At 56.0% G+C, this 25,251-nt stretch overlaps 2 protein-coding genes across 6 annotated transcripts in view; one reads left to right on the forward strand and one right to left on the reverse strand.

Annotated features, from left to right (window-relative positions):
* The first annotated feature begins 12 nt into the window (after positions 1–12).
* IDH2 (isocitrate dehydrogenase (NADP(+)) 2) lies at positions 13–17,712 on the forward strand. Of its 2 annotated transcripts, XM_047861444.1 has the most exons (11): positions 13–237; positions 11,078–11,169; positions 11,274–11,439; positions 13,006–13,166; positions 13,258–13,401; positions 14,082–14,218; positions 14,394–14,545; positions 16,389–16,501; positions 16,676–16,773; positions 16,863–16,955; positions 17,355–17,712. In XM_047861444.1, exons 1-11 carry the CDS (start codon positions 123–125, stop codon positions 17,437–17,439), a joined length of 1,356 nt encoding a protein of 451 aa, XP_047717400.1. In that variant the 5' UTR covers positions 13–122; the 3' UTR covers positions 17,440–17,712. The 2 variants fall into 2 exon arrangements, with proteins under 2 accessions (XP_047717400.1, XP_047717401.1); XM_047861445.1 differs by lacking the exons at positions 13–237; positions 11,078–11,169; positions 11,274–11,439 and adding an exon at positions 11,536–12,157.
* A 1,283-nt stretch (positions 17,713–18,995) lies between these two features.
* Positions 18,996–25,251, reverse strand: part of ZNF710 (zinc finger protein 710) — a 69,483-nt gene continuing 63,227 nt past the window's right edge. For all 4 annotated transcript variants that reach the window (XM_047861443.1, XM_047861442.1, XM_047861440.1 and 1 more), the window contains exon 5: positions 18,996–21,716. In XM_047861443.1, the coding sequence (XP_047717399.1) occupies positions 21,550–21,716 (167 nt within the window). In that variant the 3' untranslated portion in view covers positions 18,996–21,549. The remainder of the gene's footprint in view (positions 21,717–25,251) is intronic.

The following is a 25,251-nucleotide window of genomic DNA, read 5'->3' on the forward strand; positions in this document are numbered from 1 at the left end:
CCCCGCCCCTGCCCGCGCCCGGGCGCCTGGAGGGCCTTGGCAGCCCGCCGCCAGGCAGCCGGGAGCAGCACCGGCGCTCGGATCTCGCCCGCCGCGGTCGGTTCGCTCGCCTGCTCGGCGGGATGGCTGGGTACCTGCGGGTCGTACGCTCGCTCTGCAGGGCCTCCGGCTCCGGGCCGGCCTGGGCGCCGGCAGCCCCGACAGGCCCCAACTTGCAGGAGCAGCCGCGGCGCCACTGTGAGTGCCACGAGGAGGGTCCGGGCGAGGCGCGCTCCCGGCACCGCGACGTGGCGGCCTCCCGGGCGGGGACCGGGGAGCGCGACTCGGGGCGATCGCGGGCCGGGGATGGCGGGGTTGGCACACAAAGAGCCGGGGGGGGGGCGGGGACTTGAAGGACGGTGGCAGCTGGTGGCCCGGGAGCTGCTGGTCCTGCGGCCCTGCGCGAGCGGGGGTTCCGGGCTGCTCCGCGCCTCCCCCCCCCAGCTATTCCCGTGGCGGGTGCTGGGGGTGTCCCGGGCCCGGAGGGTGTCCTGCGCGCCCTGCGCCCCGGGAGGGGCCAGGCCAGCGAGTAGGGGGCTGGAGCGCCAGGCCCGGTCTCCCCGTGAGAGGGAGGGTCTCGGCGCGGTCCCTGCTCAGACAAAGGCGGGGAGACGGCCTCCACTTCCCTTTCCTTTTCAGCCGGGCGCGCTGTAATCCCTCCTCGCTGTCAGGCCCGCGTCAGCTATTTTTGGAGCCTTTTACGCGACAGCTGGAGGAGCGTGCTTTTGATTTTCCCTTTTGTTTGGACACCCCCCACCCCTCCCGTCGCACTGAAGTCTCCATCCTGGAGCCTCTCCTTGGCCTGACCTGCGTTTTCTCGCCAGCCGGCTCCTACGCTGCTCCGCCGGCCCCACTCACCCGACTGCCAGACTGGGTGATTGGGCAGCTGCTCCAAAATGTCACTTTCCCCACTAGTGACTCACTGCTTCTGTGGTGCCCTTAGCACCCTGCTTAGGAAAGAAGACAGTAGTCGGGTCATAATAAGCAGGATTAACCTGAACCCCCGTTACCCTCACAGGCTGCCCTCTGTGGCATGTGGCCTGCACCGTGGCTCTCCATTGCCAGCGACAAAAGGCAGGGAGAATGTAGGTCCCTTGGCCCTGTCTCTTGCCTGTTGCCACGGAAACCCCTTTCCTGACCTGGCCTGGAACCCCTTGGAGTGAGCCAGGACAGTGAGGAAGAGGGAGTGGGGCCCAGGCAGCCTGGCCTTACTGTTCCGGTAGGTAATCTTTAACTAGTGTGGGAGCAGCTGACCAGAATTGGGGAGGGGAAGGTGGGGGAGAGCTTGGGCCCCAGCCCCCACTTCTCCTGCCAAGGAGAAAGGGACATTTCTGCTTTTGTACTTCTGGGATTTGTCTTGTAAGTGGTTAGCCCTGCAACTCCAGGGTTCTAAGTGCCCCCAGGCCCCAAACCACCTCTATCAAAACAGCGTGAGAGTAAAGATATTTTCTCCCTTCTTGCCCCCTGCATTGATGGTAAAAAAAAAAAAAAAAGAAAGTTCTTTTAGCTGTAGGTCCTTCCAGAAGTTCCCAAGCTGGTTGGGTTATTAATGGGGAGAAGGCTTAGTGTTTGAGTTGGACATGAGACTTACAGCCGTGGCCTCTTCGAGCTTGTCACCCAGCAACACCACCGGAGACAGAATATTTAGCATTCCCCTTGATGACAAGGAACGTTTCTTTTGGCTAAAACACTCTGGTGTCTTTGCTGCTTGGTAACTCCACGGCTCCTAGTTTTGCATTTCCTAGGCCTCCAGCGACGGCTGGTGGCGGTTCTGATGAGCCAGATGTCGTGGAGGGGAGGGTGGGCTGTGCCCAAGCCCTCACTGTGAGAACGACTTATCTGGCCTTCCCTACCTTCACTCCTTGCCTGGCAACTTCTTACTTTTCTCACGCTGCCTCTTCACTTCACAGATCTTGGTGACTTGCCTGCACTCTCACATTCAAGGGCAGATTATTATTTAATGATTGTTGAAAGTTCTGGAGGCCCGCCTGGAGAGTTATTATGCGTTCCTCCCCGAGGCTTGTTTCAACTGCATCAGATAAGAACAGGGCTGCCCCATCAGAGGTGTTTTGGGTGGTCATGTTTAGGCCTGGAACGTTTGGAGAAGTCTCTGGAAAGCCTGGGACCCGCCCCCAGGTGCTCCAGTTGAGCTGGGAGCCTCTGGCACTGGTTCCGTTCAGGGCATAAGGTGCTGGAAACTGCCTTCTGGTTATTGGAAGCCGGGCTCTGTGACCTGCCCTGGAGTTGACACTTGTGTACACGTTTAAAATGCCAGTGGAGGGGTGCCTGTGTGGCTCAGTCGGTTAAGCATCTGACTCTTGATCGTGGCTCAGGTCATGATCTCACGGTTTGTGGGATCGAGCCCCGTATCAGGCTCTGCATTGACAACTCGGAGCCTGGAGCCTGCTTCGGATTCTGTGTCTCCCTCTCTCTCAGCTCCCCGCCCCCCGCCCCTCGCTCACTCTCAAAAATAAACTTAAAAAAAAAAAACAGTATAAATTGTGAGCTTCTCAGGGCAAGTTGCCCATTGCCTGGCAGAGACCCCTGTCCCATACATACATCTGTATCTGTGCTGGTCTGGTGCAATCTGATGGTAAGAACTCAGTGGTCTCTATGTGGCAGTGCATCCCAGGAGCACATTTCATCCCAACAGGAGGTGGGGGCAGGGCAGCCCTTACTATAGACCAAATAGACTGTAACTTGACATTCATCTGTGACTTCAACAACTATCGTGCTTCTGCTGTGTGCCAGGCATGTGAAGGTGCTGGGGACAGAGCCAGGAGTAAGAGGCAAAGATTTCTGCCCGTGTGGAGCTTAAATGCTAATGTGGGGACTGTTAGTAAAAAGGTAGAAGTTGGCTAGCATGGCGTTTGGAGAACAAAGAGGCCAGGAAGGTGTGCGTGGAGGTTTGGACTTGGGGGGGTGGGCAGGAAGCACAGAAAAGACCTCCTTGAAGAGTCGCCGAAGGAACAAAGGAAACAGGCCATTTGGTTATGGCCAACAGGTGCCAAGGCCGTGATGAAGGAGTGTCTGATGGAGGAGAGGAATGTGTGATGGAGGAGTGCATGATGGAGGAGCGTCTGATGGAGGAGTGTGTGATGGAGGAGTGTCTGATGGAGGAGTGTATGATGGAGGAGAGGAGTGTGTGATGGAGGAGTGTCTGATGGAGGAATGCGTGATGGAGGAGTATCTGATGGAGGAGTGTCTGATGGAGGAGAGGAGTGTCTGATGGAGGAGTGTGATGGAGGAATGCATGATGGAGGAGTGCCTGATGGAGGAGTGCCTGATGGGGGAGTGCGTGATAGAGGAGAGCCTGATGGAGGAGTGCCTGATGGAGGAGTGCCTGATGGAGGAGTGCCTGATGGAGGAGTGTCTGATGGAGGAGTGTCTAATGGAGGAGTGTCTGATGGAGGAGAGGAGTGTCTGATGGAGGAGTGTGATGGAGGAATGCCTGATGGAGGAGTGCCTGATGGAGGAGTGCCTGATGGAGGAGTGTCTAATGGAGGAGTGTCTGATGGAGGAGAGGAGTGTCTGATGGAGGAGTGCCTGATGGAGGAATGCATGATGGAGGAGTGTCTGATGGAGGAGAGGAGTGTCTGATGGAGGAGTGCCTGATGGAGGAATGCATGATGGAGGAGTGTCTGATGGAGGAGAGGAGTGTCTGATGGAGGAATGCGTGTTGGAGGAGAGCCTGATGGAGGAGTGTCTGATGGAGGAGTGTCTGATGGAGGAATGTGTGATGGAGAAGCGTCTGATGGAGGAGAGGAGTATGTGATGGAGGAATGTCTGATGAAGGAGTGCGTGATGGAGGAGAGCCTGATGGAGGAGTGCCTGATGGATGAGTGTCTGATGGAGGAGAGGAGTGTCTGATGGAAGAGTGCCTGATGGAGGAGTGTCTGATGGAGGAGAGGAGTGTCTGATGGAGGAGTGCATGATGGAGGAGAGCCTGATGGAGGAGTGTCTGATGAAGGAGTGCGTGATGGAGGAGAGCCTGATGGAGGAGTGCCTGATGGAGGAGTGTCTGATGGAGGAGAGTAGTGTCTGATGGAGGAGTGCCTGATGGAGGAATGCGTGATGGAGGAGTGTCTGATGGAGGAGAGCCTGATGGAGGAGTGCCTGATGGAGGAGTGTCTGATGGAGGAGTGTCTGATGGAGGAGAGGAGTGTCTGATGGAGGAGTGCCTGATGGAGGAATGCGTGATGGAGGAGTGTCTGATGGAGGAGTGCCTGATGGAGGAGTGTCTGATGGAGGAGCGTCTGATGGAGGAGCATCTGATGGAGGAGCGTCTGATGGAGGAGCATCTGATGGAGGAGCCTCTGATGGAGGAGAGGAGTGTGTGATGGAGGAGTGTCTGATGGAGGAGTGTGATGGCAGAATGTGTGATGGGGGAGTGTCTGATGAAGGAGTGAGTGACGGAGGAGCGTCTGATGGAGGAGTGTCTGATGGAGGAGTGTCTGATGGAGGAGTGCCTGATGGAGGAATGCGTGATGGAGGAGTGTCTGATGGAGGAGTGTGATGGCAGAATGTGTGATGGGGGAGTGTCTGATGAAGGAGTGAGTGATGGAGAGCCTGATGGAGGAGTGTCTGATGGAGGAGTGTGATGGCAGAATGTGTGATGGGGGAGTGTCTGATGAAGGAGTGAGTGATGGAGGAGAGCCTGATGGAGGAGCGTCTGATGGAGGAGTGTCTGATGGAGGAGTACACCTTTGCTTGTGGGAGAAGCAGAGAGGGAAGAGTCCTGAGCCAGGCAGAGGTCAGGGGAAGGGGGTCAGTGACAGATGAGGTCAAGCGTTGTGGGGACCACACATTTTTGAGGACTTTGGCCTTTACTCTGACTGAAAAGGGAAGTTTTGCAAGGTTTTGAGAAGGGTATTGTGGCCTGATTTACATTTTTTTAAAGCTTTTTTAATCTTTAAATTATTTTTTTAATGTTTATTTTTGAGAGAGACAGAGACAGAGGGTGAGTAGGGAGGGGCAGAGAGAGAGGGAGACACAGAATGCGAAGCAGGCTCCAGGCTCTGAGCTGTCAGCACAGAGCCCCACATGGGGCTTGAACCCACAAACTGAGAGATCTGAGCCGAAGTCCATGCTCAACTAACTGAGCCACCCAGGAGCCTCCCCGCCGCCCCCCTCCCCCATTTACATTTTAACAGGCGCATTCTGGCTTCAGGGTCCTGGTGGGAGGGTGTAGTCATACTCTGGCAAGGTTATTGGCCCTGGGGGTGGTAAGAAGTGGTTGGATTCTGGATGCATTTTGAAGGAAGAGCCAATAGGATGTTTCAGTGGTTGGCACGTGCGTGTGAAGGAATGGGGAGGAGTGAAGGATGACCCCAAGGAAATCTCTTCCAGATTTGCTGCCCTGCCTTCTTGAGCTCCCAGGAACTGGGGGCTTCTCCCCACATGCTGCTGGGCCACGCCGGCTTGGCAGCTTCTTGGCCGACAGCCAGGGCAGGCGTGTGGTTACCCACTTATTCTTGGGGGTGGCCATCTTGGGAGGGACCTTTAGCCTTGAGTTTGGAGCAGCAGGCCAATCCTGAAACAGGCGCCGGGTTTTGAAATCCTTACTTGGTGTTGGGTGCTCGGAATCCCAGACCCGGGAGGAGAGTTGGCCTCCCGGACTCCCTGTGGACTGGTGTAACTCCATCCCACACTCTGGCCAAGAGGCCAGTGTGCAACATGTCATCTGAAAATGTCACGGTGGCTGTCCCTTGGAAGCTTTCAGGGAGACCCCCGTGCTGTTCCTTGGGTTTCAGATTGTTCGTCATCTCTTGTCACCCAGAGAGGGGTGGACGATGGGGGTGGCTCTGCCGTATTGGCTGAACCACACACAAGGTCTCCCACTCTGATGCCTTGGGGCCTGTGTCCTCTGGAGGGTACGCGATAGGCCTGGAATCTTTGTGTAAAATCTCCTGGGTTGCTTTTGTTTTGAGTGGTTTAGATTAAAATTTTTTAAGCATTTATTTTATATTTGAGAGAGAGAGAGAGAGAGAGACAGACAGAGTGCGAGCAGGGGAGGGGCAGAGGAGAGCCGGAGACAGAATCTGAAGCAGCCTCCAGGCTCTGAGCTGTCAGCACAGAGCCCGACGCGGGGCTCGAACTCACGGACCGCGAGATCACGACCTGAGCCGAAGCGGGTCGCTTGGCTGACTCAGCCACCCAGGTGCACCCCTTGACTGATTTAGATTTTTAAAAACTTCGAAACCGTTATTTCTTATTTTTATTGTGGTAAAAATAGTGCATAACACAAATTTCCTGTCCTAGCCATTTTGAAGTGTGCCATTCAGTAGTGTTAAATACTTTCTCACTGTTGGACAACCAACCCCCAGAGCTTCAGCATCTTGCAAAACTGAAACTCTGTATGTACCCGTTAAAAACAGCTCCCCATTCCCTCCTCCCCCAGCCGCTGGCAACTACCATTATACTTTCTGTTTCTGTGAATTTGACTGCTTTTAGGTACCGCATGTAAGGAGAATCAGACGTATTTTTCTTTTTGCGACTGGCTTGCTCTTCACATACTGTCCTCAAGGTTTATCCCTGCTGGAGCTGTGGCTTGTGTCCGCATCTTGCTAATTTTTAAGGCTGAATATTCCATTCTATGTGTATACCCACGTAAAAAATATGCCACTTAAAATGTATCGACTCTCTGGGTAAGGTATGGGAATTGTGCAAAGCTTGGGCGATATGGTTATGAATTCCTTGCCTATTTATCACTGCTTCTCATTTATTTTAAGAGTTCAGAAACGTCCATCGTCGCTGGATTGAAAGTGTGCGGGAAATGTGGCCGTGTTGCTTATATAAGTGTGCCACAGTATAGGTCTGCTGGCCATCCCAAGGGCAACTGGTTTTGTGGAACTTGAGACGAAAGAATGAGCAGCAAACGCTATTGAGGAAGGTCCAGATCCCTCGCTCTTGCTCACAATGGCGGCACTTCCTTTTTCAATTTCTGAGCAAGCACATCCACATTTAAGTGGCGGGGAGCCCAGTCTGGGAGAAGCTCGAAATTGTGGCCATCGTTTAACCTTTTGGAGGGACGTTTTTCTTAGCCGTCCTGGATCCGTTTCCAGAGTCCTGTTCTCTCGAAGGCTCATACCACGTTCTGTTTTTCCCTTCGTTCCTTGAGGGACACTGGAGTTGTTTCCACCTCTTGCCCATTGTGAGCAATTCTGCTGTGGACGAGGGTGGACAGATGTTTCTTTGAGACCCTGCTTTTACTTATTTTGGATAGATATCCAGAAGTGGGATGGCCGAACAATATGGCGGTTCCATCTTTGATTTTTTTTGAGGAAGCACCACACCGTCTTCCGTAGCAGCTGCCGCACTGTCCATGCTCACCAGCTATGCACAAGGGTTCCAGCTTCTCCACATGCTCACCAACACGTTGTTTTCGGCTTTGGGGTTTGGGGTTTGGTTTTGGTTTTGTGGGCAGCCGTCCTTGTGGGTGTGAGGTGGTATCTCATTGTGATTTTTGATTTGCGTTTCCCTAACGAGGAGCGCTGTGGGACAACTTTTCATATGCTTCATATATCGTTTTTTTGGAGAGATGTCGATTCAAGTCCTTTGCCCATTTATTAATTGGTTTTTGTGGTTGTTGTGTTGTCGAAATCGCCTGATTTTAAAACCTTGGTCACATATGCTTTTTTTTTTAAAATTTTTTATTTTTTTTAATGTTTTTATTTATTTTTGAGACAGAGAGAAGACAGGGCATGAGCGGGGCGGGGGCGGGGGGGGTTGCAGAGAGGGAAGGAGACACAGAATCGGAAGCAGGCTCCAGGCTCTGAGCTGTCAGCGCAGAGCCCGACGTGGGGCTCGAACCCACGGACCGTGAGATCATGACCTGAACTGAAGTCAGGCGCTCCACCGACTGAGCCACCCACGCGCCCCTGAATATGCTTTTTTAAAATCGCTGCGTGAGCCAATCAGGAGTCTCTGCTGCTTTGGCTTCCGTGCCCCCCACGCCCCCGGTTCTGGGAAGGGCCCTTTCAAGGAGGCTGTGCTCCTGACTTTGATAACTGGGCTGCTTGCTCTCTCTCCCTTATCTGTAGGTTTTCCCTTTCATACTCACTCCTTTAGGCCAGGAACTATTATATTTTTTGGTGTTTCAGGAAGAGGTGCTTAGCACCGGGTTGTAAATAAGTGGGCCCTGTGGTCTCTGAGGGTTTGACACCTGCAGGCACCACAGGGAGGGAGGGCTGCCTGCTATGATCGTGACATTGAACTCCCAGATGGAGCAGGTGTGGAGCCCACAGCCCACAGGCTGCTGGGTCTGAAGCCCAAAACTTGAGTGGAGCCCAGCGAGGCAGAAACCTTTAAGACTGGCCACAAATGAATTCTCCTTAGGGGTTATGATTATGGTAGCTTCAGTACATTAAAACAACCTTGATTAGCTCTCATGACATTAACTCATAGGAGATGCTCTTAAAAACTAAGCTAGCTTGGGGCACCCGGGTAGCTCAGTTGGTTAAGCGTCCTCCTCTTGATTTCAACTCAGGTCATGGTCTCACGGTTTCTTGAGTTTGAGCCCCGCATCGGGCTTGGCACCGAATCTCCTTGGTGTGGAACCTGCTTTGGATTCTCTGTCTCCCTCTCTCTCTGCCCCTCCCCTGCTCATGCTCTGTCTCTCTCAAAGATAAACATTGAAAAAAAAAATTAAAACAAAACGAAGCTAGCTCTTCAGTGGCCCAGTAGACTTTCTGCGAGTCCTAAAGCCCTTTCCACTCAAGCTTCCAGCCCGGAAGGGTGAAGGAATTCTGCGGCTTGGGTCCAAAGGCCCCTGTGCCTCCTGGAAAGGGGGGCGGAGAGGTGCCGGCTGAGCTCACCTTGTCCTCCAGGGAATGGAATGTTTGGAGTCTGTGTTTGCCTTCTGCTTCTCCATACGTGACCCCCGAGGGTGTCCAGAGGCCACACTGGGGCCAGAGACCTGGGATCAGTCCTGACATTGACACAAGCCACGCTTCCTGGGTCTCATTTGTCTTCCTAAATAACCTCCAAGATTCCTTTTAGATTAAGAAAAGAAAAAACAAAAAAGCCTGTTTGCACATCTTTGGGAGATTATTTTTAGATTAAAAAAAAACCTGCGCACATGTTTGGATAGTGAATCATTTCGCTGCACATAATTCACCTTTTTCTTAGTGGGTTGGGGATGTCAGCACGAGTCATGGCTGTGGTGTGTGTTGTAGGGCAGTGATATGTGGGGGATCTGTTGGGTTTTGGTCACTTCTATTTTAAAATTTTTTAATGTTTATTTACTTTTGAGAGAGAGAGAGAGAGGGGGGGGGAAAGAACATGTGCGCGCGTGTGCGTGAGCGTGGGGGTGGGGGGGAGGTTAGAGAGAGAGGGAGACAGAATCGCAAGCCGGCTCCAGGCTCCAAGCTGTCAGCACCGAGCCCGATGCGGAGCTCGAACGCATGAACTGAGAAATCGCGACCTGAGCTGAAGTCAGACGCTCAACCGACTGAGCCACCCAGGCACCCCAGTCACTGCTGTTGTAAACGTGCTTAGGTGGTCATGCTTTTTCAGTGTCAGGGCCTGCTTTTCGTAGACGTCCGTCCCTTGCTGTCCACCTAGCAGATGTCGCTTCTTCTGACCGTTGGTGTTTTTAAGTGAACATCCTAATCCTTTCTTCTGATTCGCCGTCTCGTGTCTGGTGAGGCGGAAGATCCACGACGACATCTTGTAAGGATTGTGCGTAACCTAAGAGTAAATGGGCCCTAAGCGAGGGCGGAGGGGGCTCTGCTGGGGACAGAGCCCAGTCAGTTCTCAGCTGTCTCACTCCGGCCCGGGTGTCAGCGGTGAGCGAGCCTTCTGATGGTCGAGGCCCGGCTGTAGGTTTTGCACCTGTCTTGTTGCCCTCCCTACTCTGCAGGGGCTGTTTCTTCCCAGGCCGTGGGTACCTCTGTGCTACAGGCTAAGGTTCAACAAGTCTCGCTCAAGGTAGCCTGCACTGATTTAATTGGATGGGTCATTTTCTTGAGTTTTCTCGGGAATTCACTTCCCAGACTGTTGGTTTTTCTCATGAGTCAGACTTTCCTTGAAGAGCCTCCCCCGCCCGGCTCCTGTCCTCCTCCACTGTCGCTTTGGACCTTTGATGCTTCTCCGGCAGGACTGGCCAGCCTGCCAGCTTGGATCAAGGGTTCGGAGTGTCATTCTGGGCGCCCTAAGCCTCCGCTTGCCGCTGAGAAAGTGTGAATCCTGGTAGCTCTGTTGTCCTCAAGCTGTGTCACCTCTGGCAGGAAGCTGGCAAACTCTCCGAGCCTCAGTTGCACCACATTAAAAAAATTTTTTTGATGTTTATTTATTTTTGAGAGACAGAGACCAGAGCACAAGCAGGGGAGGGGCAGAGAGGGAGAGGGAGACACAGAATCCGAAGCAGGCTGCAGGCTCTGAACTGTCGGTGCAGAGCCCGACACGGGGCTCCAGCCCACGAGCCGTGAGATCGTGATCTGAGCCGAAGTCAGACGCTGAACCGACTGAGCCACCCAGGCGCACCCAAAGTGGAGATAGCCATATTCCCTTTGGGAGTGGTTTGAGGATGAAAAGGAATCACGCAAAGCGGGTAGGGGACCACGTCAGGCACAGAGGAGGTGTGAGTGCAGTTTCCGTGCCCACTTAGATTTAGTCGGGCTCTTGTAACAAGGTTACGAGGAAACCCACAGAATCGCTGGGGTTGGGCCACAGCGCCTGCCCTCGGAACTGGGTGGCGACAGCCTGTAGGCATTCCCTCCCCTGCCTGCTCCCGGACAGGTGGCCCTGCTTGGCTCTGGACCTCTGGCTCTTGGGCTCCTCTGCCTTCAGATTCAGGCCACCATCTTTCAGTCCTAGCTGGCCATCCTCAGTGGGGGGTCCGGGTCCCCCCCCCCCCCCCCCCAGGCGGCCCGACCCGGGAGCTGGTCCTGCCGAGGGGGAGTGAGTGTGGGTAACCGAGCCCTGGCTGACACTGCCCTCCTGGGTGAAGGGCAGGTCCCGCGGGGGAGGAGAGGAGCTCGCCCAGGACGCCCCCCCCTCCCCCAGAGGTATGATGCGCCGTGTTGCCCGGTCCTAGATGCCGACAAGAGGATCAAGGTGGCGAAGCCGGTGGTGGAGATGGACGGCGATGAGATGACCCGGATCATCTGGCAGTTCATCAAGGAGAAGGTAGTTCCCTCCCAAAGTGGGCGTTCAGCCCCCGCGCAGGCCCCCTCGTGCCCCTGAGTCACAGTCATCTGGGCTGATGCCTTGCCCTGGTCATCTGTTTCTAGCTCATCCTGCCGCACGTGGATGTCCAGCTCAAGTATTTCGACCTGGGGCTCCCAAACCGTGACCAGACCAACGACCAGGTCACCATAGACTCCGCACTGGCCACCCAGAAGTACAGTGTGGCTGTGAAGTGCGCCACCATCACCCCCGATGAGGCCCGTGTGGAAGGTGTGAGGGTGCGGAGGCGGGTGGGCTGGGGGCGTGGGGGCCGCGACACGAACCCCGTCTCCCTGCGACTTCGTGGGAGGCGTTGGGGCCGTGGGGTTTCCTGCAGAGGAGGCTGGGAGGGCCGGTGAGGGGCTGGCACCCACGTGGGGTGTGGCAGGGCGGAATCCAGGCCCGTGGCGTTGCTGCTGTGCCGCGCGGCTCTGGCCAGCACCGGTAGGTGTCGTGGGCCACGGACACGTTGCTGAAGCCGTCAGAGGAAGGGCGGCCTCCTCGGGCGCCCCTCTCGCCTCCTGGACTGTCCTGCAGGCAGGTTTACAGAGACACCTCGGGGCCACCTCTGGCCAGCCGAGTGCCGCGTGTCAGCTTGTATCTTTCAGAGCTGCAGCGGGCTCTAGGGAGCGTCGCTAGTGTCTTGCCGCTGTCTTGGCCTTGCGGGTCTGTCCCCTGCCCCCTGCGGCCGCGGAGGGGTCTCAGAGAGGTGCGCTCACCAGGCTTGGACCGGCTGCCGGTCCCTGCTTCTGGGGAGCACTTTTGAGGGTTTCCCGAAACAGTGGCACCAGTACAGGGATAAAGGGGCCACGTTTGGAAAATTCGAGAAAGGGTCGTTCAGGGGTGTGCAGAACTCTTTCTCTCTGCCTGCGTCCTACGGCACGAGGGAGCTGGAAGGAAGCATTCGAAGCACATTTCCAAACGCTCCAGACCTTCTTCTGTCTTTCGGGTTTGTACCTGACCCTGGGACATTGGGATCATTTAAGTGCTAAGCTCTTCTTTGTGGGGTTTCTTTTCATTTCTCCTGAACCCTGGGATTTCTGTACCCCTGTTTTATGGAGAAGGAAGTAGAGAGCCAACAGTCCCGGTAACGTGGGCTGGACTCCACGGTTCGTGGCAGTACTGAGGCCTGCCCTCTGGTCTTCTGGCCTCTGTCCAGCGAGACGCCATACTGCCAGAGTTCGTCAGACCGAGCTATGTCCACGCATGACGCGGGAATAATACACTAGCTGAAGGAGCCCCGATGTGCCAGGCACTGTTCTAGGCACTTTCCATAGAGGTTTATTTAATCCTGACAGCAACCCAAGATGCGAGGTATTTTTATCAGTAATTTCATTTTATAGCTCAGGTTAACTCACTGGCATAAAACTCACAGTTACAGGTGGTGGAGCTGGACCTTGAACCCAAGAAATCTGATCCCAGAGGGGCGCCTGGGTGGCTCAGTCGGTTGAGTGTTCGCCTTTGGCTCAGGTCACGATCTCACAGTTATGGGTTCGAGCCCCGCGTCGGGCTCTGTGCTAACAGCTCGGAGCCTGGAGCCTGCTTTGGATTCCGTGTCTCCCTCTCTCTCTGCCCCTCCCCTGCTCTCACTCTGTCTGTCTCTCTCTCAAAAAGAAATAAACATTAAGAAAAAAAGAAAAAAGAAAGAAGTATGGTCCCAGAGCCCACATACTTATATTTTAGACCTTCCCCAGGGTGATTTTTAGGGCTCCCATCTGGCTGCGTTCTTGCTCAGGGTTCAGATTTTGGTTGGAAGGTGGGGGCTGCAGTGGGGTCCCTTCACCTCTGTCCTCCTAGAATTCAAGCTGAAGAAGATGTGGAAGAGTCCCAATGGAACCATCCGAAACATCCTTGGGGGGACCGTCTTCCGGGAACCCATCATCTGCAAAAACATCCCACGCCTCGTCCCCGGCTGGACCAAGCCCATCACCATTGGCAGGCACGCCCATGGCGACCAGGTTGGCCACGGCAGGAGGCGGGACTCGGCTCTTCCTGGCCGGGGCCCCTCGCTCGGAACCCCTGGCCCGAGCCGTGCTCTTGTCTCTGCAGTACAAGGCCACGGACTTTGTGGTCGACCGGGCCGGCACGTTCAAGATCGTCTTCTCCCCGAAGGATGGCAGTGGCGCTAAGGAGTGGGAAGTGTTCAATTTCCCTGCCGGCGGCGTGGGGATGGGCATGTACAACACGGATGAGGTGAGGCCCTGGCGGGTGGCTCCTGCGTTCCCTCCTCCCTCTGGGGCCGCTTCGGGTTGGTGATGCTCACTACTCCCGCGTCAGTGGCTTGAGGAAGGTCCGAGGCCCGTGAGCCAATGCATCTTGGCTGTGTTTCGGGGGGACCAGTGCATCTTGGCTATGTTTCGGGGGGACCTGCTGTGGACCTGGTGTGGAGTGAGGCTGGAAGACAGACCCCCGCTTAGCCAGATGCCCCCGCACTCACTCCCTGACACACCTCTGGGGGCGTGTTGGTTGTCTGGACTCTTGGCTTAAGCGAGCTGGATAAGCAGTCTTTTCCCCTTCCCCGTCTCTTGGCTTTCGTTCCTTCTGCGGTTGGCCTCATTCTCAGGCTGTGACAAGTGACCACCGGCAGCTCCAGGCTTACCCCTGCCGACTTGGTTACCCTGTCAGAAAAGAGCCTCTTTTGCTCCTGGTTCCAGTGAAAGTTCCAGGCCTGGGTCACATGACCCTCTCTGAGCCAGTCACGGAGGGCTCAGAGAGGATAGGCTGGGACACACCGTCAACTCTAGAGACAGGCAGGTGGGCCGGGGGAGTTAGCTTTACCCCAGCCATACGGCCTAAGACCTGGGGAGCCCAGGGAGGGCTGGTAGCCCGCAGGCCGGCCGGGCCCCACGCCAGGGACCTCTCTCCCCCCGCAGTCCATCTCGGGTTTTGCGCACAGCTGCTTCCAGTATGCCATCCAGAAGAAGTGGCCGCTGTACATGAGCACCAAGAACACCATCCTGAAGGCCTACGACGGGCGCTTCAAGGACATCTTCCAGGAAATCTTTGACAAGTAACAGCCTCTCCCTTTATTCCTTCCCAGGGATCCCACAGCCCTTCTCTCCTGTCCCCCGGGCCCCTGTCCTACGGGGTGGCCGCCGTCCCAGTGCTTTTGGCTCGGCTCGAGGAGAGATCCTCACCCTGCCAGCCTCCCGCCCTCTCCCCACAACAGGCCCTTTTGCTCCCAGGCACTATAAGACCGACTTCGACAAGCATAAGATCTGGTACGAGCACCGGCTCATTGATGACATGGTGGCTCAGGTCCTCAAGTCTTCAGGCGGCTTCGTGTGGGCCTGCAAGAACTATGATGGAGACGTGCAGTCGGACATCCTGGCCCAGGGTATGCCGGGAGCACCTGTTCCCCAAGGGGTGGCTCGTCGGTCTTCTCCGGCTGGGGGGATTTGCAGACCCCCTTCGTAGAAAATGTGTCCGGCGTGGCAGCAGGACTGGGGCCGGCCGCCTCATTGCAGGGTGCCCCGTGGACAGCAGGGGGCAGGAGCTCTCCGGCATCTGAGGGAGGAAGGGTCACAAATTAGGTTTGGACTGGTGTATCACTAAGGCTGCTGTTACAGAAAAAGGAGAACCTAGGAGTTCAAGTTCTAAGGGGCCAGGTGCGTCAGCTGTGAGGTTGTTCCTGTCCACGAAGCCAAGCGACTGTGCCTCCAGGTTTGGGCCAGGGTTGGCTCCAGTAGAAAAATGGTTTTGAGCACAACCGGGTACTTTTCGAATTACAGAGAATTCGTTTTGCACAGTCAACCTGTTGGCTGTAGGAGAACACTGGGGAAGATGGCAGAGCCCCAAGCCCTAGAGCGTCCTCTAAGAGATAATTCAGATTGCAACAGAAAGCATGGACGAGACCCTTAGAGAAGTAAGAAGTAGCCGTAAGAGATAGCCCGATTGTGCCCGGCTGGCTCCGTCGGAAGAGCAGGCAACTCTTGATCTCAGGGATTGTGGTTTCCTGCCTCAAGTTGGGTGTAGAGATCACGTAAGAAATAAAATCTCTGGGCGCCTGGGTGGCTCAGTTGGTTAAGTGCCCGACTCTTGATTTCATCTCAGGTTATGATCTCACAGTCGTGGGATCGAGCCCTGCGCCTGGCTCCACGCTGGGCCTGGAGCCTGCTGGAGATTCTCTCTCTCTGCCCCTCTCCCTACTTGCGTGCACTCTCTCTCTCAAAAAATAGAATAGAATAGAATAGAATTCTAAAGTGAAATCTTAAAAAAAGAAAAGAAGAAATAGCCCAGTGGTGTTGGGCACAAGAGCAGCGCCCCACAAGAGTAGGGAGTAGACAACGTGTAGAGCAGAGAGCGGAAGAGAAGGGTACGTGAGATGGTTTGAGGTCTAGCTCCCGAGAAGGGAGGTGACGCCCACCCCGGGGTTGCGAGGAGAATGCGTGAGAATTCCTGATGTTTCATAAAACCTTGGCCTTTATTTCAATAAGTGTGGTAGTGGTCCTCCTACTAGAACAATTCCTAGCTCGGATGGAAGGATGAGAAGCCATAGCAGACAAGAGAGAGGCATGAAAGTTGCCCTTAAGCAAACAAGGAATGGGTGAGTGCGAAGGTCCAGGAAACATGGAGAAGGGACCCCTTCCCGAGTCTCAGCAGCAGAACTTCTCAGACAACGAATTTTCCTGGAGAAGTTTTTCGCTTTTTCTTTCTTGGGACTTAACACAGTTCTTGTTTTGGTGCCATGGGGTGCTTTTGAAGCCCAGGAGACCTTGACAATAGAAAAAGGTTGACATCTGGATTTGGGAGAATTTGGAGATAAGTCACAAAGCTTTAAAGTAGCCTGAAAGAGAGGCAGACAGAGGGATCGTTGGGAGGTAGCTGGTGGCAGGCTTTCTGCTTTCTGTGTGAACGAACCGTGCGGTTGCGAGCCAGGCTGGGTGGGCAGAAGTCCTGGGGTCTTGGGGTCTTGGCTCTGGGGGCCCCAGGCTCTGGGAACCCAGATGTATGTTAATAGGCTGATGATAGCCACCTTTGAACGCCCCCCTGCCCTGTGCTGGGCTCTAGAGACCCACGACAAGGGTGGGCAAGCCCGAAACAGTGGCTGTCCTCCTGGGTGCCGTCGGGGGTCACGAGCTGAGGGGGTCTCCTCCCAGCAGAAGGGCAGGGGGACTCAACCCCGGTGGTCTGAGGAGGGTGGGTGCCGGCACCGAATGGAGGGTCTTTCCACTCTTCAGGCTTTGGCTCCCTCGGCCTGATGACGTCTGTGCTGGTCTGCCCAGATGGGAAGACCATCGAGGCTGAGGCCGCTCATGGGACGGTCACCCGCCATTATAGGGAGCACCAGAAGGTGAGTGTAGGGACCGTGGTCGCATGCCCATCTGTCCCGGGGGCTCAGAACCCACTGGCTCTGAGGGCTGGGGGGATGGGGCTGACCCGTCAGCCTACGGGTGGGCGGTCGCGTCCGGGTGGCCCCCTTGTCGGCCGGTTCGGCTCCCGATCCCCCTACGACCCCCGCCCCCAGGGCCGGCCTACCAGCACCAACCCCATCGCCAGCATCTTTGCCTGGACGCGTGGCCTGGAGCACCGGGGGAAGCTGGATGGGAACCAGGACCTCATCAGGTGAGCGGAGAGGGAGGGGCCTGAGCTGGCCCAGGGCAGCTTCTAGGCGAGCTCTGTATCGGGGCCTCACTCTGGCCCGTCCCCTGCAGGTTTGCACAGACCCTGGAGAAGGTGTGTGTCCAGACGGTGGAGAGCGGAGCCATGACCAAGGACCTGGCGGGCTGCATCCATGGCCTCAGCAAGTGCGTGGCTGGTGACAGAGGGAGGGGCTGGCCTTCTGGGACCTTCTTCCCTGGGTGGGAAGAAGCCAGAGGACCCTCTTAGAGGCACCTCCCCCCCTCCTCATCCTCAGGTCAGCTTAGCTGCCAAGGGCCTGGGGGGGGCCAGGTCCACAGCCCTGAGACCCTGTGAGTTTGCCCCCCATCCCCGAGGCTAGGGGCTCAGAGCCTTGCCGTCCCGTCTGGACAAATGTCTGAAGTTGTGTGGCCCTTTGGCGACGGGCCCTAGGCAACCTTTGACGCGCAGCCTGGGCGTGCCACGCCCCACGGGCACGGGAGGGCAGCTCCTCGGGTGCCCAAGTTCAGGCTCTGCCCGGACCCAGGCTGGAGCCGCGCCTCACGTGAACGGTGTTCTCTCGGCAGCGTGAAGCTGAACGAGCACTTCCTGAACACCTCGGACTTCCTGGACACCATCAAGAACAACCTGGACAAGGCCCTGGGCCAGTAGTGGGCGCGGGGCGCGGCCCGCAGCGGGCGGGCCGGGGTGGGGGGGGCAGCGGGCCGCGGCTGAGCCTCCCGGCCCCTCTCAGGAGGCCTTTCTAGGGGACGTTTTTTATAAGCAAGATGTTTTTAAGAATATCTGTGTGTTTCCCCTCATGGTGATGTGAGGCAGGAACAGCGTGTTTTACCTCAGCCAGTCAGTGAGTTTTGCATACTGTAATTTATGTTGCCCTTGGAACACATGGTGCCATATTTAGCTACTAAAAAGCTCTTCACAAAACCGTCTGCTGTGTTTGTGCCCGAGGGAGGAGGCAGCCCGGCCCGGGGCCCCAGAGAAAGAGGCCCTCAAAGGGCCGGTGGATTCCACCCACGTCCCAGGCCTCCATTCACAGGGGCCACCGTGAGGCGAGGGGACCGGGCAGCCGTGTGAGTGTCCTGAATTCTACAGGAGCCGCCCGGCCAGCCGCTGGGCCTGTGGTGTGCAGGCCTGAAATTACCAAACACGATCCGGTTCCTATATGCTGATCTCCACTTGGGGGTTGTTACCACTTCTGGTAGATTCTGGTTGCATTGCCATTGATTGATTGATTTTTTTGCTTTGTTTTAACCTCCTAAAAATCTTGAGACCTCTTTATTTACCCTTTGCTTGGTCCTCAGAATGGGTTCCACACAGCCGTGGCTTCACGGCCCTCTGCACGGCTGCCTGGGGCTCGGGGCTGGGACTGTGAATGGAGGTCTAGGGCCCATCGGGTCCCTAACTTGGGTTCCTCCTCGCCATTCTTTGGCAGAACCAGAAAAGTAAGATGGAAAGTTGCAGTAAAGCAAAACAGATCCAACTTGAAGGGCTATCTTTTCATGCAGGGAATATATTCTACTTTTGGGGTCTCAATGCCCGGGGCGGGGGCCGGGGGGGGGGGAAGAGTTGTGCCATTTTCACCTGATCTAATAGATACTTGGCAACCCAAAGTCCATTTCCCCAGTTTCCAGGGTTGGGGGCGGGGGAGACTCTCATGGCTCTTGAAACTGGGCAGCTGGGACCTCGGTAGCTCGGAGATGGGTTCTAACCGCCCCTCACCCCGGTGGCCTCCGTGTATTTGAAGGACCGCGTCTAAAAGCTGGTGTGCTGGCTCTGCTTAAGGGCCCAACTCCTGGGGCAAAGCTCAAGCTTTCCGGCCCCTTCTTGCCCGTCAGTAGGAAGGGCCGGCAGCCTCGGAGGCGCAGTCTGGCGTCGTGAGCTGGCTTCTGTCCTGGTACCCTGTCGGTGGGTCAAGAGAAGTGGCTTTTCTCTGCAAGTGGTGGGAATTCTGGGGCCTTGGCCGCAGCCCTCCGCTCTTGGGCTTGGAGCGGCTCCCCGTAGGCGCCTGGCCCTGCAGGTGGCCATTCCAATGCCAAGGATGGTCTGAAGGGCGGTCTGCATTTCTTCCCCCTCCTCGGAGAGCAAGCGACGGAGAGCAAATGCCCTGCTGTGTGGGGCAGGGCAGCTTTGTTGGGAGTTCCTTCTGGGGGAGGGGTGAGGACCAAGTCCCCAAGAACCACGGGAAGAAGCACTCACAGTCACCTCGCTAAAGAATATTCATTTATTTATAATTATTGCTAAGTAAACTTCTCTCTTAAACGGGAACATAAAAACACAGTAGGGCTTTGCACAAGTGGAATTTCTAAACAGTTGGTTCGTATACACGTCAAAATAAGTTAGAATGGAATTCGTCCAGGAGTTTCCAAGTCACCCAAGAGGCCGCACGCCTCTCTTGAGAGGTTGGGGAGGGGTGAGGACAGGAGCCTTGCCGAGACCACCCCCCAGCTCAAATTGTTTAAGTTGTGCTGTTTCCTTCTCTTAGCTTTGCCTGGGTCCAAGGCACAGGGCAGGGGGCGTTCAAGTATTGAACCTCGCAGAGGGCCGAGCTGATGGCAGGGCTGGGGGAGGAAAGGAGAGCCCCGCCCTGGGGGCCAGACCATCTCCCTTGGGTTCCCAAGACCAAGGCCACTGCGCTGGCAGGAAAGAGGAGGAGGAGGAGAAGGAGGAGGTACAGGGTTCTTTTTGGTACCAGGGGAGAAAGACATTGTGGGAAGAGGTAGTTTGCAGGGGGTGATGCTTCTGCTCAGCAGGAGAAAATGTCTTCTACAGTGACGGGGGTCACTGCCACCTGAGGGTCATCATGGCGGGCACCTGGGGGGCTGGGGAGGGCCTCGGGGTTCTGGAGGGGAAGAGGCTCCTTTGAGCCCCCAGTCCTCTCAGTTTGTTGCCCCTTAGCATGAGCTTAAGCAGAGAAGGAAGGGGCACCTGGCTGCCTGATCCCGAGGCCACCTTGTCCTCCCCTCAGTCCTGATCACAGCCACCCTGAAGCCTGGCTTGGTCCTTCACTAAGGGTACAGCTTTGGGGGTAGTCAGCTGCATTTCAAACTGGTCCCCCCCCCCCCCCACCCCACCCTGGCTGTTCCCCCTCCTTTCCTGGTTTCTGGGCCGAAGTTGGTGGCTTCACCTCCTTCGTGCCTTTGGGGACAGCCCTGCCTGCCCCTCTCCACTGAGGCCTCAGGAGGCGAGTGGGCAGGAGTCCGGGTGCCCTAGCATTCCTGAATGTACTATTTCATGCCCTGGGCCTGTCTTCGGTTCCCAGGGCAGGAGCTGGCGCGGGGACAGAGGCGATGAGAGTAGGCAAGCAAGGGAGGGAGCTGTCGGCTGAGCAGAATCGAGCAGCCTTGGCCGCTGAGGTGGGTGGTGCAGAGCGAGTCACTGGCTGGAGAGGCCGGGCAGGGGTGGAGGGCCTGCCCAGCTCTGCGTCCTGCCTCTCGCCAGGGCCCGAGGCTCCCTGCCAGCCCCCCTCCGCGCCGGAGTCCTGCCTGGAGGGCCACCGGAGCTTGGGGAGGCGTGAAGCGCTCACGGCACACAAGGGAGCTTCCATTAGGAAAAAGAAAATGATCTCCAGCAGAAAGAATAGGTGACAGAGTTGGAAAGGAAAAAAAATAATAAATTACCTTCAAAATACCCCTTTTGCTCAAAATTTTTTTTTTCTCTATGGTCTTCATTTTCTTTTTAACTATGTTGTTCTTTCTGGGAACCTGTTGAGTCTTGGCTGTCCCCATCCTCAAAATGGATACTTGTTAATAATAAAATACTCCAGCCACCCCCCAGGTGGTCCTTGGCCTTCTCTGGGGACAGCCCCTCTCAGTCCCCGTGATCCCTTTGCTGTGCCCTGCCCCTCACTCGAGGGGGCCCCCATCTGTCTCAGTGTGTGCCCAGCGAAAGGCACATCCCAGCTTTGTTCACATCGGGGGACCCTGGTGCGGGGACCAGTTCAGCACAGAACCGGAGGACATTTGTTGAAATCCACTTTAGGGACACCCACTTTTCAATGGCTGGAGGGGGGCCTTCTGGGGGTTGGCTGGAGCGGGCATTCGCCGGGGGCTGGGCTACACCCTGCTTTCCTAAGGCCAGGACCCGGGCGGCATGCATGCCTGGCTGGAGGAGAGCGCGGGAGGCACCAGGAGGTAGAAGGCAGAGGGCCCCGCCTGGCTGTTTGTGGACAAGGTGGGGAAGGGGGGCTCTGGGGCCTGGGCTTTTGGCGGCCCAGGGGCTGGTGAGGGATCGGGGGGGGGGGGGGGGCAGTGCTGACCAGCACAGGAGCTCAAACATCCCTAGAGGCAGGAGTTGGTCCAGAGGAGAAACAAGGCAAGACTCACGTTCTCTCTTCCTCCGGTGCCGGGACCCCAGGAGGAGCCGACAGGAAGCGCATCAGACCCCTCCCCACTGGCTGCCCCAGCTCGGCTGGGCCCCCGGAGAGACCCACGGACCCGTGCCCCCGTGACCTATCCCCCAGCGGCCCCGATCAGCATTCCTCCCACCCTCCCACAGCAGCAGGCCAAGGAGACCCAGAGCTGGGCCTCCTGTGCTCTCCTTCCTCCCCCAGATGCCTGGGGCCTGGGCCTGGTTCACAGCTGAGGCCAGTAGTACAGTCTCCATTTGGTCTACGGGTCCCGAAGTGGTGCAAACGACTCCGCGGGAGGGGAGGGCTCGGGCCAGCGGGGCAGTAGCTTTCTCAGCCGCGGGAGGTGCGCCCGCGGCACGTGGGTCTCCCCCCGCGTCCCAAGCCCCCCTCGCCCTGTGGGCGCCCGGCTTGTGCTATAGCACGTTGTAGTAGGCCATCTCCTTCATGGCCTGCTCGGTGAGGACGCTGGCCTCGGTGCTGCTGTGCACGCCAGCGTACGTATAGGCGTTCTCGAAGTCTTCCGTCTCCTGCTGGCTGTCAAGCTCCGAGGGGTCCGTGCCCGTCAGCTCCATCATGGGGTCTGCAAGAGAGGCGCGCGTGAGGCCCGGATGCCGCCTCGTGGGAAGAGCCAGGCCCTCCTACACGGAGGCAGAGGACCTTCCTGCGGGATTTCCTAGTCCTCGCTTCCAGAGGATTCTCAGCTGCCTCCCTTCCTGCACGGAGAGGCCCCCAGGCTCCCTGTGGCTTCTCGCCTGGGTCACCAGACCTGAGCCCTAAAGTTGTGTGGGTGGGTGCAGGGCTGGCCTTGAACTTTTCTTTGTCATGCCTCTCTCGCCTCTCCTAGGGGTCCTCTGCAGGATCTCTTGGCCACATGCAAGCCTGCTGCTCTCTGTCGTGTTTCTGCAACACCACTCGCTTAGCACGAACTGCACGCGTGGTACTTCTCACAAATACTCCCAGCAACCCCGTGTAGGCGGTCAAAAGGAAGTTCAGAGAGGTTAACCAACTTGCCAAAGGGCACCCAGCAGAAGCACTGTTGTTTTAATTTTGTTTGTTTATTTTTGAGTGAGCGAGAGAGACAGAGTGCGAGCGGGGGAGGGGCAGAGACAGAGGGAGACGCAGAATCCGAAGCAGGCTCCAGGCTCCGAGCTGTCGGCACAGAGCCCGACGAGGGGCTCGAACTCACAAACCGTGAGATCATGACCTGAGCCGGAGTCAGACGCTTAACCGACTGAGCCATCCAGGTGCCCCGAAAGCACTGTTGTTTTGATCCACTGTTCTGCTCTGCCTCAAATGGCAGGAGGGAGGGGCGCCTGGGTACCCCAGGTACAACAATCAAAAATGTCTCCAGACTCAGCCAAACGTCGGCAGACTCACCCCCAGTGGAGAACCAATGGTGTGAGGGTAACCTCACCCCTTACCGACGAGCGGTTCAGGAATGAATTCAGGCCAGTGAATCACGAGGCAAGGCCTGTGTGTGAAATCTCTGAAGTCACCCAATTCTCACTGGTTTCCTAGAGCAAAAGGGAAGAGGCTCTTACTCTCCCCACTGGTTGTGCACAAGGAAGCACACTGCCCTGGCGACTGTTGGCAGCCATCTTGTGACCATGAGGAAAATCATAGCTAATGCCTCAAACAGACGGAGGGAGCCTCCCCGCCCCGTGTCATTATTATGGGGCCGAATCAGCCAGCTCTGAAGAAGGCCAGCCTGAGTGTGCGTGTGTGTATGTGCACCCAGAGCATCTGACACACTGTGAGTCTTCCTGTCAAGCCTGAGCTTCTCAGATCAAGGTTATACTCGAGAGGCAGGCTGGCTTGGGTCCCAGCCATTCCAGTGTCAATCACCTTACTCCCTGGTGCAGCCAGCAAGAAAGCCGTCCTGCACATTCCTGGTGACTGACCTCACGGGACAGAGCCTGTGCCTTCACCACCCCCTGGGGTCAAGGTGTGCAGAGACCTGTTTCCAACGGGAAGAGTTCTTCTCCGCTCCCTCCCCGTAGGTTAGATGCATGGCAGGTCTGCAGGGCGCAGGGGCTCTCAAACTCTACCGCACAGAGAATTATCTCAAGTGCTTTAAAGTGCTGGCACACCTGGGTGGCTCAGTCGATTGAGTGTCTGACTTTGGCTCAGGTCATGATCTCACAGCTGGTCAGTTCGAGCCCCGCATTGGGCTCTGTGCGGACATCTCGGAGCCCGGAGCCTCCTTCAGATTCTGTGTCTCCCTCTGTCTCTCTGCCTCTCCCCTGCTTGTGCTCTCTCTCTCTCTCTCATAAATAAATAAACATTAAAAAAAAAAAACAGCCTATAAAGTGCCTTAAAGTGCCGATCCTAGGCCGTATGCCAGATCAATTACATCTGAATCTCTGGGGTTGCGACTCCGGCATCAGCATTTAAAAAATTCCCCGGGTGCTTCCAACGTGCAGCCAAGTTTGAGTGCCAGTCCTTTTAGAGTCTAGATTGAAGGTTCTCCAAGGGAGGTCCCTGATAAGCAGCCTCGGTATCCCCTGAGAACTTGCTGGAAATGCAAATTCTGCAGCATGACCCAGACGTACAGATGCAGACACGCTGGGGGTGGAGCCCAGCCAGGTGTTTTAACAAGCTTCCAAGCGTTTCCAGTGAATACTAATGTCTGAAACCACCACCCTAGCTCCTTGCTTCTGAAACCCCACCGTGCAAACAAACCGCCCTGAGATCTTTTTGGAAATGCAGATTCTGACTCAGCAGAGCTGGGATAGGGCTGAGTCTGCAGTTCTAGCGAGATCCCAGGTGATGCCCACCCGTATTGTTGGTTCTTGTGCCACACTTTGCATAGGAAGAAGGGGCTACAGAGGGCACCGGTCTGCAGCCAACAGGGTTTCATCCTTGCCCCCAAGAACAGAAAACTGAGGACGCCTGTTTCTGCCAGAAAACCCAGGCCACTCCCTGGTTAGCTGCTGCAAAACCGATTCGGGATTATTGTAGGCACCCCCCAGCATCTGACGGACTGCTCGTGAGTTAAGTCCGGGCAAGTCAACTCACCCCTTCTCGTCCAGGCATGTTCCCGGCTACCTTGTCTCAGAAGGTGCACCAGAGAGTCAGATAGCTCCTGACTGTACAAGGAACCTCCCTGAAGCGCCATCATCTCTTGCTTCCGGCAGAATGTCTAAAGTGCCTCCTCCCCTCAGTAAGGCCCGAGAGACTAATGTTTTCCACTACTGACAAGTGTTGAGGGGAGAGGATATCACTAACCTTACGGATGTGACAACAAAGAGCCTATGAAACCTCCACTCAGCACAGGGGTGAGGCCCCTTACCTGAGTACGTGGGCTACGTTCTCTTTGGCAAGCACTACAGGAGTGTGATGGATCGCATTACACTCTTTGCCTTGGCTGCTGGGATGCTCAGAGCTCCCCAGGGATGTCCACTGACCCTCCCATGGTACATCTGGAATTGTGACCTCACCTGGCTTCCCTCATCTTTCCAGCGGCTATTTTCCCTTTTGTTAATTTCTTCCCCCTCCATTTATTTTAAATGTCATCTTCTAGTCGTCAACATAAAAGTGTCTGTCACCTCCTGTGTGTTGTGATCTTGCATGAGTTACCTAACTGCTCTGTCCTCCAGTCCCTGCATCTCAAAAATGGGGATAATAACAGAGCCAACCTCACTGTGAGGACCATGTGAGTTAATAAAGGCCTGGCACACAGTTAGCACTCGATCAATATTACTTATTATTTTTGGGGCGCCTGGGTGACTCAGTCGGTTAAGCGTCCGACTTCGGCTCAGGTCACGATCTCACGGTTCGTGGGTTCGAGCCCCGCGTCGGGCTCTGTGCTGACAGCTAGCTCAGAGCCTGGAGGCTGTCTTTGGATTCTGTGTCTCCCTCTCTCTCTCTCTCTCTCTCTGTCCCTCCCGTGCTTTCTCTTTCTCTCTCTCAAAAATAAACATTAAAAAAAAAAAAAGGTTATTTATTTGTATTTATTATTGTTTATGTGGGCCCACTTAAGTCCTCTGAAGAATACATAAATATCTCATCATTATCACCGTGACGACCTTCCAGGGTGCCTCCTCCCCAGACCTGAGCGCATCCCAGTGAGGTCTCTGGCCTGGCCGGCCTCCCCACGCCCCTAACCGGCCAGG

Source organism: Prionailurus viverrinus, chromosome B3, assembly GCF_022837055.1.
Source record: "Prionailurus viverrinus isolate Anna chromosome B3, UM_Priviv_1.0, whole genome shotgun sequence".
NCBI classification, from domain to species: Eukaryota; Metazoa; Chordata; class Mammalia; order Carnivora; family Felidae; genus Prionailurus; species Prionailurus viverrinus.

Bases quoted from the DNA above. Each gene is read 5' to 3' on its own strand.
- IDH2 (XM_047861444.1), top strand. From the start codon at position 123: ATGGCTGGGTACCTGCGGGTCGTACGCTCGCTCTGCAGGGCCTCCGGC. The intron at 14,219-14,393 runs GTAACAGCCTCT...TTTTGCTCCCAG, and splicing joins TTCCAGGAAATCTTTGACAA to GCACTATAAGACCGACTTCG. The intron at 16,502-16,675 runs GTGAGTGTAGGG...CCCCGCCCCCAG, and splicing joins ATTATAGGGAGCACCAGAAG to GGCCGGCCTACCAGCACCAA.